Source organism: Emydura macquarii, unplaced genomic scaffold, assembly GCF_026122565.2.
Source record: "Emydura macquarii macquarii isolate MOO-44397 ecotype Brisbane River unplaced genomic scaffold, CSIRO-AGI_Emac_v2 contig_1119, whole genome shotgun sequence".
Classification (NCBI taxonomy): Eukaryota; Metazoa; Chordata; order Testudines; family Chelidae; genus Emydura; species Emydura macquarii.
The window spans coordinates 10847380-10864755 of NW_027131256.1; the positions used below are offsets into that span (position 1 = coordinate 10847380).

Here is a 17376-nt window from a genome sequence, read left to right on the forward strand (position 1 = left end):
CAAGAAAACAGCAAAAAATAAAATAAAATAAATCACTTAGCTGGGCTTGGACCTCTTTTGTATTTATCTTCTGCAAACATTCAAGCTATTGAATCTAACTGCACGGAATTTCACAGTAAACAAGCGTTTAGTTTGCACATTCACAGGAAGTGGTATAATCCAGTGTGGGGTAGGACATTGTGCGACTCAACAGGATGACAGGGTTGCCAAATCCCCACACACCTGAGTTTTAGCACAGAAGCAATTAAACAATCAAATCAAAACCAAAAGGCAATTATTTGCAACTACAAACATGCATGTATTTATACACAAATATATTATGTCAATGAAACGAGATAAAATTTTATTTGAACTCTCCACCTAACTAATATGTCTTACACTAGCCCAATTTTATTTATTTGGGAATGAAGCCTTTGGCAAAATTGTGTAGCTCAGAAAGGCAAAGATGATAAAATTCCCTAATTCTGCTAATCCACTACCTCTCTCCCTAAGAGTTTAAATCCTCCACAAGTAGCTAGTCATGTGCATGAAGTTAAGCATGCATTTACAAGCTTTATTGAACTGTAGACAAGAAGTTACAGTCATATAAATCAGAAACACTAGGAGACTGACCAATCACAGTTAAGCAAACCATCTCAAATTCCAAACACTGAGTATCAAGTATTGATAGCAAACGGATCGTGATCAATCCATAGAATAGAAAAAAAGATACCGTAAAAGGTGACTAATTTTGAATGAATAAACTTTTAAAAAACCAATTTGCTACACATCATTTGCTATAAATTATTCAGTTGGCTCTAGTTATATCCTATTATTCCTATTCATAATCACAGTAGCAATAAATAATCCCTCTTAACCTTTAGAAAATGTTACCAATCTTCAAATATTTACAACCTTCAAGTATCAGGTAACAGTCTATAACAAACTCCTGACAGCAAAGTAAAGGAAATACATTAAAATAATATCAGTGGGGTTTTGTGAGAACCAGTTGCACGAACAGATAATTACCAGGTTTAGAATGTGATAGTTCTGGCTCTGGGGATGTTTTAGGTTTGGAAGGAATGAACTGTGTTTCAGTAGGAGCTGGAAAAAAAAACAAAAAACAAAGAAAAAACCCTACATTTCTAAAGGTCATAAGAAGTCACAGCCTGAGTCTGGCACGATGTTCAAACCATAAAAAGTGATACCAGCAATGTTGCCAACAACAAAATTCAGTTAAGTTGGTATATATTGTATTCAACAATAACAGTGACTCTGACAATGGGTAAGAAACACTTTTGTATAATAGTATAATTTGAGGGATTCTGACAAAGAGGAAAACCGCTGCAAACCCTTAATCATAGGAGTTGTCTTCAATGGATATATTTGTGAGCGTAAGGACTACTCCCATAAGTAAGGATTTGCTGAATCGAGCGCTGAGGTGACAAGAAGAGTAAGTTAGTGGTCAAATTCTGCCCTCAAATAAGCCTATGATGTTCTCAGTGATTGCAATAAGAGAGGGATGCATGTATTTGAAGGCAGAATTTGGCTCAATCTTAAAAGAAAGCTGTATCCATTTTCCTTACATAGTCTTCTGAAAGTTCACATACAAGAAATTCTTTTCACTCTCATACATATAAAACCATAATCTATATTTGAAATTAGAGGTTTGATTGAAAATCGGCATTTCTGAGTCTTCTATTGGTGATAATAATCTTGCCGAAAACTAAAAAACAACACTATGGGAACTAAAACTTTAGAGAACTATTTTTTCTACCAACAAATGGCCAGACACTAAATCTGACAATTATTCACCATTCTCTCCAATTTGCCTGCTATATACTATTAGGTTGTAGTGACTTCATTGTTCAAACTCCCAAGCAAGCCTTAAAGGTTAACTGAAAAACAGGTCTTCACAAATACAAAGACATTTTTCGTCTGGAGATCACCTCTGAAGTAGTAATTTTTTTTAACTAAAAAAATATGAATCTACAAAATTCAAGTGGGCTTGAAAAGTCTAACATTAGAATAAAATTAATTCATCCTTATTCCTGGTGCAAAACACTTCCAAGATGGATCTAACAGTCTTTCTCCTCTCTCAGCATCAGATTGACATAAAAATGTAGTCTTTCTGACATAGATCCTATATAGTAAATCTGGCATCTTCATTTGCAATTTCTGTACAAGGTGCACAATAAAAAGAAAAGTACATCTCCTGAGCCACTACAGCTGACATTTTGCTGTTAACTAGGGTAATATTCAGCCTCAATATACAAAATTTCAAAAATAGAGGTATTTACCAGGTTTAGATTGAGGCATTTTAGGTTCAGAAGGTGATTTGTGCTTCAAAGGTGTGAAATACATTTCACTGGATTCTGAAACAAAAACTTGATTTATAGCTATCCTCATTTATGCATTAGGGTGTAAGAGTGTGTTTATCCCAAAAACACTATATGCCTGCAGTGAAGAAACAGAACTACAGTGCAAGACTGGAAAAGTGACTATAACTAATATCAGCGACCCACCAAGTAGAAAATTGCTATTGAATGCTTAACAACAGAAGCTTGTTGGACCTGAGAAAAAGGTAGCAGATGGTTTCAGTGAGCAAAGAGCTTATTGAAGGGCTGGGGATAAGGAGATCTGGAGCAAAGCTGTAATTTCTAAATTGGAAGCCAAAAGCAAGGTAGCGATCATAAAATGGAAAGAAAAAACGATTACCCAATGTTGCCTTTGGCCATTCAAGGTCATTAGGAGAAATTTTACGTGTAGTTTCCGGAGTGGGTGGACTTTTTGCTGTTGGAAAAGAAGTGAATTTAAGTAAAGACAATTGGATCCTGACTCAGCAAAGCACTTAAATGGGTACATAATTGCTTTGCTGAATAGTGCTGGACTTAAATACATGCCTAAGCACTTTGCTGAGTAGTTTTAGGGAGCAGAGGTATCTCTTAAAAATAGATCAACATGCTTCCTTGAACATGATCTGCATAATTAAAGACGGGCAATGTTTTAAAAGAAGAATACTTTCAATGAGATTTGAAGTTTCAAAGATGTAGTGCAAAAGACACCACTCTCAGTCTGGGTGTGAGAATTTGTGTTTATTTCAAGCGCGTGCACACAAACCCCTCCCCCCTCCCCACGGGCACATTCCCCAGTGATATACTTTCAATAAAAACTCAGTTACATCTCCGACTAATTACATTCAAGCTTTCCTCACCACCAGAATCATTATTTGTTTTTGTTTTTTTTAAAACAAGCTTACTTTCTGTAGCAAAGTTTGCAACATTCAGAAAACTAGTTTCAACACTAAACTTTTAAAACGGAGTAATGCTCTGCATATGGAGTGTAGAATTCTTCTTGTTACAGAAACTATGTTTGAAGGCTTGCTATCTTAAATATATGTTTTAAATGTGTATATTCTTAATAAAAGTAGGCTTTCTGAAATCTATATAACTTCAATTTTTTCTTCTCCAAAGAATCAGGTTTTTAATCTGATATATATGTTATAAAATGGTCACCTTTAAATCTTTAAGATGGTTGGACAACCACTAAATGACTCGGACAAACTAATTTATACAGTTTGCATTTCATGTGTGCCCGAAATCCAGGTTAACTTTTTTGTATCAGTGCCACTGAGTTTGGCTAAGAGGTTACTCCATGTTCAAGTAGTGAATTACAGAAAAACAGTTACTGTACCAGGTTTACTATATGGCATTTCTGGCATGACACTGGCAGATGCTTTAGGTTTCAAAGGAATGTGTTGTGGTTCATATGAAACTGAAAGAAAAAAAGCCCAGTTCACAATTGAATGAATGCATGAATCATTATTCGGACCACAGAAAGCATAGACTCTAAGCCTACACTGGAGCAACAATAACTTAAACGACTCCAAAATCAGGCTGTAGTTAATATGCATGTTAAAAAACAAGTGTCGGGGAAGTATTACAGTGAAATGTTTAGAGTAGAGCTCAACAAAAACAGCATGAATTCCTAGTTCTCTGCCAATACTAGGAGTTCCCATCTCTATTATAAACTTATCTTGCCACCAGCTAATCAGCACTCTCTTCATCAAAGTGATGTACTCTTGTGGCAAGCTGGCCCTAAATTTTGTGGCAAAGTTCCCAGATTCTGCAGCACTTTGGTGTGGCAGACAGGAAATTTTGAAGGAACTTCTTTTAAATTACAGAATTGAGGAGTTTAATGAGTTCAATATGAAAACGACTAATACAGTCACGACAGAAGTTGCCGAGTTATTTATTTTGAGATTAAATTAATTTTTTATTAAATCCACAGTTTTTCAGTTTTGATATACTAAAGACATTTCTACTGACAACACATAACTACTTCACAGAAACTGTCAGGTAGGAAGCTAGAAATTTTGGCAACTGAGTAGATGGCAAACAGGTAACAGTGGAAGCATTGGAGGCAGTTTGGGATTGTGGGATGAGTACATTACCTGGACATTTCTGCTAAATGAACATCAGTGAAATAGTTAACCTAGTAGCCATTTAAGTTGTCATATTCAAGTTCCAGTCATTGCCTAGCGAGGCAAACTGGGTAGTCCACACCTCTCAGAGTTGTTGTTTCAGGGTGTCTAAAGACTAAGGACCTGTCTATATCTGTACCAGTATAGATACCCTGAAGTAGCTAAACTGTGTCAGTGTCAGTGTAAAATGCTTCCTGAATTGGTGTAACACATCTACACTGGCAGTTTGCACCACTGTAGCTACACCTTAACTATTTCTAGTGTAGGCAGGGCCTCAAAAAGACAAGACAGCATTGGTTTTACATTCTCATAATTTTTCCAAGTTTTTCTTCACAACCATAAGGACTAGAAACAAATGTCATTGATATAATGAAAGGTTAGATTCTACAGCATTTACTGCCTGGTGTAGAGTCTGCGGCTAACACCAGGGCTGCAAAATCACAGGATACATAAGGCATGTATCTTAGTTAATGTTTATAAAGTGCCTTAAAATATAAAGCGCTAAATATTATCTATTCCAAACTATCTATATCACTTTTATCTTGCTACAACTGCTGCCTCGAGTGGTACTTGGGACATTTTAATGTATAGAGCCTTGAAATGATGGCATTATTATCCCTTGGGAAATAAAACCCCACCATCACCACTGTTTAATTCCTGCAAGAGGTTTAATTTGTTAAATTGAAATAAAATAAATATTTTGTTTGCAGTAGAAACAGGCCTGAATTGAAATTCTGAATCCAAATCCAGATCCCATCCCAAATATCATAGCTGGATCCTCTTTTTATAAAGGTCTGAATGCCATCAGTGTCCTGGGAGGTTTTGAATCTAAACCTAGAATTGGATTGGAATTTCACAACTAGACATCAACGGAACACATTAAAAACCAAACCCAGAACACTGCGACATTTCTGGTCTTTGAAATGTGGATCTGAATTTGTTCAGACACATGTATATCTTGTTGTAAATTTTATTCCAGGCATGCACACAAAAGAAACCAATGATTTATATTACACAAGGACACAATCATGCTCCCACTGAAGTCAATGGGAAAATACACCTGTCCAGAGGGCTTGCACCAGTTATATGTATAACTCAAGTAGCCACTTAAACCCTAATACGAGGATTTTAGTAGAACTTGAGAGGTATGTAAGGCCTTCTGTGGGTATTTTGCATAACAGTGAATTTCATTTTTAATGCATTATTGTCAAAATGCAGGTCTCTGGTCAATTAAAGGAAAATCAACTCTTTCTTGGGTAAAGATATCAGGATTGCTTAGCTTGGTTTTTATAACTCTTGCACTTCATTTGTCCATTACTCATGAGATGACACTGTTGCCTAATCTGAGGTATTGAGGATTACTTGTATTAATCACTTAGGACTCACTATTACTGCCATTGTAGTCAGTGGGATTTTTGCCATTGATTTCAATGGGAAAAAGATTTCACCCTTAACAAGTACAAGAAAAAGCTCTTGAAAACATCAAAGGCAGGTATGAAAACAGGATGGGATTGCTTAATGATAAATTTCCCAAGTCAGAGCTTCAGGACAATGAAACCAAAATCCTACAAAGTAAAGCAAAAAGAAAGATAACAGGAGAAGACAGGAGGGCAAACCAACTCATATCTAAAAGCAGAGTGAAATTCAGTCATTATTTGTGAATAAGGAGGCATAAAATATCCTTTTAGAAGATGAAAAATTCCTCCTTAATGAAAAGGAAAAGTGAAGAGCCGACAATTCACTAAGGAAGAAGATCATCATCATACCCTTTGTAGATTTCAGATGTTCAGGGGTCTTAGTAGTAGCAGTAATAGAAGAAATCTTAATAGAGACTGGCACCGGAACAGGTTCCCTGGTTGCTGCTGGAGTAAAGGACATTATCTTGAGAAAGACGAATCAGATCTACACCTCTTACACTGTTTCCCAATTTCTTACTTGGACATCAAGATTTTGAGTCTGATAAATCCCATTTCAGAAAAAAAACTAAATTATTTAGAGAATTCAAATATGAAAGTGACAAGTTATACTGTAGAAGGCAAAAGACAAAATTCTGACTGAAATTTGTGATTCATTTTTATAAGAGAAATAATAATGATGTCGAGATAAAGCTAACTCATGTAAATACACCAATACACAGTTTTACATAATACATTACAAAACAATAATCAGGTTAAACCTAACAAAAGAGAAAAAGTGGTATTGGGCTGAACCTGGGTCCACTGAAGACAGTGTCTGGCTTCCGGTGCCCTCAACAGCGCAGGATCATGTCCACAATGAATGAACTGTCAAGATGAAATCCTGGTACCACTGACTTCAATGGGCCAGGATTTTACCCTCACTGTAGACTTAATCAATCTCAGTAACTGGGTATGGTTTCCTATATCCATTTCCCACTTTGCCATTAGAATAGATCATCATTTACCATTATTAGTTACAAATCCAATACTAAACTGATTGAAACTGTTAGCTAGGAAAAACAATTGGAAGAAATCAAATTCTGTTTCAGGCCACTTGAAAATGTCTCATTTCAGATCTTGCATTAGTTGTTATCATCCCAGTTAAACAGGGTGTGTGCGCATGCATGCTTCAGTTTGATCACAACTAGAATTTGTCCAGTTCTCGCCAGTGCCAAATTTGCAATGAATCTTTACATACAATTTCAGATACATCATCGTTTTATACTGTCCAGCAATAAATCAAGGGGTTAAAATATTTTTGTTACTATGCATCTTGCTCAAATGCTGATTGCATACATATGGTTTATTTTTTCCTTTTGGATGATCCACTTTTCTTAGATTAAATTGTGCGCTTTCTGGGACAGGGTCTGAATTGTACCTTGCCATCTATGGTGCTAGAAAAACAAATAAATGGATAAATAAGAATAATTTTTTATTTATCCTGTCTCTTCCCTTTCCTAGGGGATTTTTTAATTCTTGCTGCCATCTCCTTCCTCACTGAAGGTTTTCCTTCCCTACTCTCTGCCTTTTGTCTTTTCTTTCTAATTACCCCATTGTGAGCGAGTCTGAGGGAGATGCTGTTTCCAGCCAGGGAAGGGGGAAGGCCTCATCAAAGTAGTAGACATTACATATGGAACTCAACAGTTACAGCTGGGCACCGTCCAATCATACCATAGATGATAATATTAGTGTTGAGGTGCTGTTGGATTTTCTATGTGTAATCTAAAGAGGGCTACTATTTCTGGGGATAGAATTGAACACACCGGCTTGGTTTCACTCTTCTCCCTCTGTGAGAGCCATATTTATCCACCCAGCATAAAAATATGAATTAGAACAAAGTAACAAAAATCCCAAGTGTGTGTCACAGTGAGGGTCAGAATCAAAGATGAAGAGGCTAGAGATCTGCGGGAAACCCTATTCCCAGCCACATATTGCCAGCCAAATGAACAGAGGGAATTTCTCTTCATGCACCTTTTTATGGCCTCCAGCACAGGCAGCACACCTGTCTCAGAGTCTGTGCTGCCATTATCTCCCTGCTAGCACCTGCCCTCTGACCCCTCCTCAAGGGATCACACAGCATTGTAGGAAGATTTAATGAAGTCTTAAGCAGCAGTAACTATACTGCTTGTTTGTTTTTAATATGGAGTTAATTTACGTAGGGGGATGCTACTTTGAGTGAATGTTTCCTGAATCCTCATCCCTCCCCTATTCTTTGGCCATGCTCTGTTTTCCACATAGTTTATGGGAAGCTAGAGGAAACATCCCCCAGAGCCATCTTTCTTCTCTAATCATTCCCTCCTCCGCATATTCCTATGTTTTTTTCCTGCCTGCTCACCACACAGGGGAAAGATCAAAGGGTCTGATAGATCCCACAGTTAACTAAGCTGTTGAATGAAGCTACAATGTTTCCTACACTTCTCCAGAGTAAGTCATTAGATCAGATCAAGTTTCAAAAGGAAGGGATTTAAAGACAGAGCTGGCGGAATTATTTATTATGAATAATATTCTTTTAAAATTTAGCCCCTTTTTTGTTTCACAAGTTGTTCTTTAACCCATCTTCATTTTCTTCAATCATTATTTGTAAGTATTCATTGAATACTTATTTATCCAAACTACCACACTTAGAGTCATTTGCTGACTCTCTATTTTGACTCCTTGCAGCATATGGTTTATCACCTATGTCCCATGGCATAGCTTCTCCTTCCTGAACAGATGAAAAACATTTTACACCAGGAAGGAAAAATGAATAGTGAATAATGCACTCCAAGTGTGAATTTTTAGACAAGTGATCTTTCATATTGAAATTAATTAAACTTTCAAGGCTCACAAGCATACTCATGAAGATGAGGCAGGTATCTACAAATTTATAAACAGTGAATAATAATAGTTAAAGTTTGCCACACTTGATGCTTTTCTCCTTAAAACTATTTGTGAATCTTTATTTTAAACACTGTTTACCAACCTGTAGTTCAATGGGACAGTGGATAAAGGAGATGATGGGGGAAATTTAAAAAAAAAAAATTTGTTCAGAGTTTTGTCTCCTATCTTCTTTGTTAATTGGCTATTTTCTTTGGTCAGAGGCTGATTTACGTAATAACACTGAACTTACTCTAACAAATCAAAATGGAGCAAAATAAAGGCTGGGAGGATAAACAATTTAGTTTGTGAGACTACTTATAATGCTAACAGATTTCTACAGTTTCCATATGTCAGGTTCAAATGATACAGAACAAAATGGTGATAGCAGAAGCATATTGTAATTACCCGGTTTTGTCTTAGACTCTTCTGGATGGAGAGAGACTTTAGGTTTGGAAGGAGTTAATTTTGTTTTACTGGGTGCTGAAAGGAAGAAAGAGGGGAGATTGTAAGTCTGAAGTTTTGAGTAAAGGAGAGATTACTTACCAGTAATTGTTGTTCTTCGAGAATCACATCTGTACATTCACAATCATGGGATGTGGCACCCCTGGCAGAGCTACAGAACTGCCTTGGAAAGCCATATCCATTGGGGTGTGTGTGCATTCAATAGCTCAAGTGAGGTGATGGCATCACCCTACTCTATATAAGGAAGTGCATCCAGCCAGCCAGACACCTCAGTTTCTTTTCCCAAACCAGACTCCTGACATTATATTGAACTCTGAGTCAGATGGAAAGGTGGTTGAGTAGTGTGAATACACAAAGGTAACTCTCAAAGAACAAAAGTTACTGTAAAGTAATCTCTCTTTCTTCTTTGAGGGCCTCTGTATTCCCACCTGTGGGAGATTAGGAAACAGTGCTCTACCATGATGATGATGGGCAAATTCTTAGATAAATGTTGTCTGTAATCTCCTCTCCCAAACTGGACATCAAAGTGCAATGCTAAATCCAAAGAGTGCTATCTGTTGAAAGTGTGCACCAAACTCCAAGTTGCTGCTTTGCAAATCTCCACCAGGGGAACCTGTTTAAGGCACATCATGGATGCTGTGGTGGCTGTCATGGGTCTTTAATCAAGAGGTACTTGATTGCAATAGTGCTCTATACAGCCTCTAATCCCAGCGTGACACTCTCTGTTTGATAACAGGTTCTCCCTGACATCTCCCCCCTAGGCTAAAAATAACCAAGTAGAACTTGTAAACAGCTCAGTCTTTTCCACATAAAACCAGAATGCCCTTTTTATATTATGAGTATAGAGATGTATTCCCTATGGGGTCTGGGGAAGAACACAGGGAGGAAATTACACTGAGATAGGTGGTAATCTAAGACCATCTTGGCATTAAACTGTGATGGAGCTTCATGGTGACTTTGTCCTTGTAATCAAAGGTAGTGCTGAGGTTGAAGAGACAAAGTGCATGTTGGGTCCCGTATAAGAGGATCTCAGTAGAGGCTGGTCTCGTACTTTTGATGGGCTCAACTGAGTATCAGGCTATAGGATCTCTGGTACGATCACCGGGCAACAGGGCACCACCTGAAGCCCTTTCAGAGCTCTGTGTGTCCCGATGAGACTCCCAGGACAAGGACAAGCTATTTAGGTTAAGGTATCCTATACTACTCCACACTAACTACAAGAAAATAATAAACTAGTTTATGGTAAGTGATCTGGCATGAAGGTGAGTTCTATTTGCTCTCTGCTGTTGGGGGAAGGGACTGAGGTGATTGGGGAACTGCATAAAGCAGGGTGATGATGTAACCATTGACTGAGATCTCTAGTACAGCCTTCCAATCAACACGTCTTTCAAGGCAGTCCTGCAGCTTGATGCCAGGACTGACAAATCTCACAAGAGGGAATGCAGAAAAGTCCTGGACGAACACAGGATTTATACCAGAAATATACAAAAGAGAGTTTGTGCACGTCTAAGTCTACAATGGGGCTACAGAGGCACAATATGGGTTCTAACACATTGAAAGGAACTATATAAAATGACCATTCAGAAGCTAAAATAAATTTATATTGCAACTGGATGCCAAGGAGAAGTTCTCTCCCAAAAGCAGCTCTCTTCAACTTCCTGCTCTTTTGAGAAACAGGAGAACATTTTAGCTTTAGCAAGAGAGAAAGCTATTAACACAGGTGACCACAATGTCTGAATATGATGAGATTAGCAGAAAGTTCACTTTTCTTGTAGGCTACACCCATATAGCCCCAAATACCATAAAAGATTGTTTCCATAAAGAAGAATGAAGATGCACCTCTTCAGTGTCCTGGAGAACTGGTTGGAAAATAGAAAGTCACTGTTGCAGAAACTTTTGGTTTCTAATGAAATTTGCTTTTTATTACATTTTCTAACCAGCTCCAGGGCAACAGACAAACACCCTACCAGAAATAGGCTAGAGCTCCAGGAATAGCAATGCTAGCTTCAAATGATCTTCAAGCACTTGTGCATTAACCTGACCTAGCTCCTCGGTGAGCCTGTGCCACAGTGACCCATTGCTGTTGCACAAGTCCTAATTTTTGGTCTGAATCTGCTGAATTTCAAACAGAATGCCCTTAAAACAAAACTCATTAAATTAAGAATGTAACAAATTATTATGGCATTGAATGCAGTTACCGGGTTTAGTCTGTGGCATTTTGGGTCTGGCAGATGGTTTAGGTGTTGAAGGAACAAACTTTGTTTCCCAGGGAGCTGAAAGAAACAGACTAGATTATACAATTTGTCTTCTAATTCTTTTCCTTAGAAATGGAATCGCACTCCTCAAGCCTGTGGTGAAGCAGTGATACTTCAAAATGGTTTCTGGAAACAAAATCAGTTTAAAAAGGCCTCACAAAATTGTCACGAAAACTTACTTGCCCAAAATGATTAATTTGCCCTTTACTATAACAGCTGATAAATAATTTTAAAATATCTAATTATGTTTTACTTGCTCTTATAAAAAAAATTACTCTGGGCAAGTTAGGAATTTGAATTTTGCAAGACAAGTCTAATATATATAATACTGTATATATTCCTAAATTGCTGAACAATTTTATGCAATTGACAGACTTCACTAGATGTGGTTTGAAAAGGTAACATGAATTATTAGAACTCTCAGCTATTCGAGAAGAGAAAGATTCTGGCAGAGAGGTAGAAAGCCATGGATGAGTAACATGCAAAAAGTGTGATTATCTTACAGCCTTTGGATTCTATTTGATTGTATGAGTGCGGGAAATAATTGGTAAGACTAAGCAGTTCTGCAAACCCTGAAGCTGTCTTCCCATAATTGCAGGGGCTGGAACTGCAGTTACCCAATCTGATCACTAGCCTAAGGCCTTATCCTGGGAAGTGAAGTCTGTGGAAGTTGAAGGTGACCAATCAGTATCTCAGAAGCTGTGACTATTCATTCTGGCTATTTTTATAAAACAGGATAATGGAGCTGCTTCCAAGCTAGATTCAGGAGGAAGAGCTTCATAGCCATAAGCAAAGTGGTAATGCACACCTATGAATAAGTATATATGAAGTGATTAAGAAGAGATTTTCAAGCCCAAAGGGCTATATGACAAACACCTAGAAGCAGGACAAAGACTAATGAATATTTCTAGTGCCACAAACAGATCTCCTTAGAAAATGTTAGGTTTTTCTTAATGTAAAGGAAAAATCCAAAACTTTCCTTTGAAGAAGTCTCTTTACCCAGCTTTGCACTTAGCCTTTCAGTTATTTTTGGCATATGCTGAGGGGTGAGTGAATGGTTGTCTTTTTTTGTGTAATCTCAACAGTACTCAAACAATGAGAGGCAAATTCTGTTTACAGAGATACACATATGCTTCTTATTGACTTTATTCAAGGGCAGATATTTTATCCTTACAATAAAATTGATAAAACCGACTATTCTGTGAACAAACTCAATTTAGGAAAGAAACTAAGCTCATGAATGTGAGTTTAGGATTGTTCTTACAGTATTTCTTTCCTAACAATTCTTTTGTATAAAAGAAATAGATCCAGAAACAGAATGAAGTTGGTATGATTAGCAGTGATGGAATTCTAATGATGGCTTGGACAGCAATACAGAGTGACACATAGCTACTGAAACATTTGTTACCTAGTGTTGGCTTTGGCCATTCAATAGTCTTAGAAGCTTTAGATGTACTATTCTCCAGAATCGATGGTTTTTGTGCTATAAAACAAAAGGAATCCAAGCATAATTGAAGAGTACAATGAAGAACGTCAATAAAAAGTTAAATATGTGGGAGGTTTAAAAGAGCTCATGTAGTATTTCTTACATTCCTTTTTTAATACAATATTAAAAGTATACAAAATAAGAGAACATATATTGGATTGTTAAACATATGATCACCAGTACTCGGATCATGGAGGGGGTGCTCCCCTCTATTGATCATGGGTAAAACTGTCTCTGGGATCCTCCTGTTTCTGATCAAAGGAGTAGAAAAGGAAAAAAGGCACCACATGACTCTGATTATATCATCATGATCATATAGCAAGGCCCAGCAGACAGCTATGGACCTTAAAAGGGGCTCCCTTTCCAATCACAGCTATTTTCACTCAAAGACAGCTCCGCCTCCATGACACCCTGGAAGCAGGAATGACAACAAATGAGTAGAACGTACTAGGCATCATCGTGCTGGGACTAGCAATGTGTTGTATGTACCTCATACCTATACACAGCGAGGCACGAAGTTAAAAATATAGAAGCAATATTCATGTATGAATATTGTTACATAATCATATGCAAAAAGTATTCCCAGATTTTTTTTAACTATGAAATTATGCATCCGACGAAGTGGATTTCTGCCCACAAAAGCTTATGCCAAAATAAATTTGTTCATCTTTAACAACTCTCGCTATTTTTATGAAAGTATGGAAATTTTTTGCATTTGATCACCTAAACTCATGTTCACTAGTCTGATGATCTTGAGTCTTGCTGTTCTTTAGGTAACTTCATCTGAATCAGTAAATAGAACAATGATAGATATGGATCAGATGCCTGTATTCTGTCTGCTTCCTTTGTAGCAATACCATAGGATTTTTTTTTTAAAAGGGTCTTCTTGATATATTGAATTATATAAATGGATTACTTAATTACCAGGTTTCACATGCCGTACTTCAGGAAGAGGAGATGGTTTCAGTTTAGAAGGCGTAAGTGGTGTTGCATTTGGAGCTGAAAGAAAGAACTTGGTTTATAACTAACTACTTCAGGATCATTTAAGAAACTGCACATGCCACAAGTTTGCAATGAAGAAGAAATAATTCAGTATGGAATGTGAAAGCCATCTGAGGACATCTGCATTCAAAAGGAGTCAAGGATGGAGTACTAAATTGTTGTGTATTAATCAGAAAGAGTCATGTCCCAAAAATGGCTACAATTTTCACAATTAAAATCGTAGACATGAGGGAGATAAAGAGATTATAAAAGATGATGGAGCTCTCCATGCAAGTTTCATAGCTGATAGTTTTACCGCTTTAAGAATAGTATCACTAGCATCAACTACATTCCTACACAGAAGTGAATTAAAAGGTGTTAGAGTCTTTGGTGACACAGGAAAAACAAGAATCTAGAAGTGGAATAAAGGTTAATAATTGGATGCATGAAATGATCTTATGGAAAAAATGCATTCATGTGTGATGGGATGTTCTCAGATTAACAATGTGACCATTCACTGTGACAAACAACAACATTACCCAATGTTTCCCTTGGCAATTCAAGAGGACTAGAAGTTTTAGGTGAGAAAGATTCCTGAGTGGGTTCACTTCTTGCTGCTGGAAGAAATGTTGACAGTTACAAGACAGCAAAGAGCTTAAGGAAGAAAAAAGTTGCTTCATGGGTAAAACAAATTTGTTCTACAAGAAAAACTTAAGCATTCCACTGATTCTTCTACATAGTTTTCAGTTTACCAGTTTAATACGTGTTAGAGATGAGCTCAGCTTTTCGAATCACACAGTTATAACAACCATAAATCATTGTATCTGTGAATGTGCAGAGATTTTGGATGTTATTTAATTCTTTCCTACCTTCACAGTAATAACTTTGGACTAAATCCTCACTACCAGAATCATTGCCAGGCATCAGATTTTAGATCTTCTCATGGTACCTCGTTATTTTGAGTTATGTTGCATCATTTAGTAAGATGACATGGAGTAATACAAAGGAATATAATAAAAAGGACATGTTGTACTGCCAATTACTCAAATTTTGACAGCAGATGATGCTTGGCCCAGAAAACTGACCACTGATCCAACTATTGTCACAGTTCTGGAGAATCAGGTGTTTAACTAGTTAAATAACTTAATGAAGTCTAGAATATTTTTTTCCTTCATATAAAACTTATAATAGTTCTACAGTACTGGTCCACAAGTTTGCCATCTACAACGTAATGTTACCAGAATATATGGATTATTATTATAGAATAGTATAGTACTTTTCAATATTTTTTTCACAGTGTTATCCATGCAACATATCTTTCAGAATACTGAGAGGAAAACTGACTGGTATGAGTTGCTATACACAATATAGCTGTGAGAAAAAATAGTTAATACCAGTTTCTCAACAGCAATCCAATTTGGATGTTTGCTAAAAATTCAGCTGTAAGGGCCTGATCCAAAGCACACTGAAGTCAATTGTAAGACTTCCATTTGTTTCGATGGGGTTTATATCAGGCTCTGAGTCACTGAATGGTAAGGACTGTGTAATAATTATTGTACCTGGTTTGAGATCTGTTATATCAGGCTCATCAGATGATGTGGGGCTTGAAAGAATAGGCTGAGTATCATCGAAAGCTAAAAACAGAAATGGGTAATAATGTTCATTATTTTTTAAGATCTAGATTTTATCTTCTGAGGTACTCAGTTAAAATTTAGTACTCCAGCCAATCTAAGGATTGAGCATATCTTACACTGGCAATGGAATGGTGCTAATATGGAATGGGAGCTGAAGGCCAGCAATTAAAACTGCAGTTTAAATGGAAACACCCCCAATGCAGTGAAGGCTAATGTTTACTCAGATAGTTCATTTCATATGTCTTTAAGCAACCTGGAAAGTATAAAGACAAAAATGCTTCTGAGGCAGACTGGTAGGATTCTATGGGCATCAAGCATTCAAGGAACAATGGTAATAAAACATATCTTTAGAGCTGGGCAAATCCTGCAAAAACATCTGCAAATGTTTGCTTGAATTCACACCTCTTCAATGATTTGCTTTCTGTGAATGTTCTGTGATGGAGTTTTACTAACACAAATGTTCATGCAAAGGGAACCAATATCATGCAACTTTTGTAACAAATTGTATAACTAAGAGACTCTGAATAGTGAATATTAACAGCAAAATGTTTATGACTAATCCATAAAGTTAAAAAATAATTAGCAAACAAATTAGTTGAACAATTTTCAATTAAGTGTGACCTGTTCGTGGATACTCTACCAGCAGAAAAAGAAATGATTGATTCACCAGGCTTGATCAGCTACATGAGAGTTAAAAACAAACAAACAAGAACACCCCAGTAACTGCTCTTGACATTGACAAACGAAAATGTCAGTAGGGTGTCCACAGGTGACCACCTCAGCAGTGAAACACAGCCTGATGTTGGTTCCATTAAAAAAAAGCAGTAAGTATGTCTGTGAGAATTATTGATGACAATCAGCATGAATTACGAATTACTGGTACGGCAGATGACTAAAACAAGGAAAGGCTCCCAGAATTAGCTGTGACAACAAAACCAAAGAATTGAATTAAAGAAAGGAACTGGACGTGTCATTATTACCCATTGTTGTTCCTAGCAAATGAGGTACTCTGGAAATTAGAGGCACAGATGTTTCCAGGTGAGCACTATTTGTAGCTGCAGAAAAAAAAAAGGAAACCGTACTGAGATGTAGCCTCATACTGTGTAGTAGAGTAGGGTGGTAAATAAGAGAGAAATTACATTATGTTGCTTTGCAAGGCCCTAACAATGCTGTATAAGCAGATTCAAGGGCCTTTTGGCACACGTGCAAGAAATTCCTTTAATAAAGTTTTGAAAAAATGTCCTTAGTACATGCTGTAATTCTTTATAAATAGTTTTAGCAAAATAGTGTGTAACTGCATGCGCACATTTACCTTCAAACTACATCTAAAGCAACAGACTGGTTCCTTATTCTACACCTTTGCATAAAGGGTTAGAATAAGATTTAGAATATCTATAGTAAACATTGCAATTTCCAGTTATAGGTGCCCACTGTAGCACTTCAGGAAATTACATAGCACTGGTAGTTTTCTATGTGCAAATGATTCTTCTTTCATGCTGGACTTGTGTCCCTGGTATGAATTAATTTAAGTTTAAAATCAATCACCACAAGCAGCATGTTTTATATTATAATCTAACAAAGACTTAAGATGCCAAGGGATGCTGGAAAGCCCAAAGACAATACAGCAAGGAAGTTCATAATAAACCACAGTTTAATTGTTCATGGTAATGTTCTGGCCAATGTTTCTCCCCCAAACCTCTATTCTAGCTTTTATACCGTGCTTATCGCTGTAGTATCAGAGCACCTTCCAGTAGTGCATTAAGCAACATGACTACACATC

The 17376-nt window shown here is 36.9% G+C and overlaps 1 protein-coding gene across 1 annotated transcript in view; it reads right to left on the bottom strand.

The window, feature by feature from the left end:
* Window positions 1–17376, bottom strand: part of ABI3BP (ABI family member 3 binding protein) — a 252722-nt gene that overhangs the window by 100403 nt on the left and 134943 nt on the right. Inside the window, exons 17-26 of the mRNA XM_067546154.1 lie at window positions 15522–15596; window positions 14502–14579; window positions 13906–13980; window positions 12904–12978; window positions 11439–11513; window positions 9184–9258; window positions 6229–6324; window positions 3673–3753; window positions 2280–2354; window positions 1009–1083 (exon numbers count right to left, since the gene is read on the bottom strand). Coding sequence (XP_067402255.1) covers window positions 1009–1083; window positions 2280–2354; window positions 3673–3753; window positions 6229–6324; window positions 9184–9258; window positions 11439–11513; window positions 12904–12978; window positions 13906–13980; window positions 14502–14579; window positions 15522–15596 — 780 coding nt within the window. The remainder of the gene's footprint in view (window positions 1–1008; window positions 1084–2279; window positions 2355–3672; window positions 3754–6228; window positions 6325–9183; window positions 9259–11438; window positions 11514–12903; window positions 12979–13905; window positions 13981–14501; window positions 14580–15521; window positions 15597–17376) is intronic.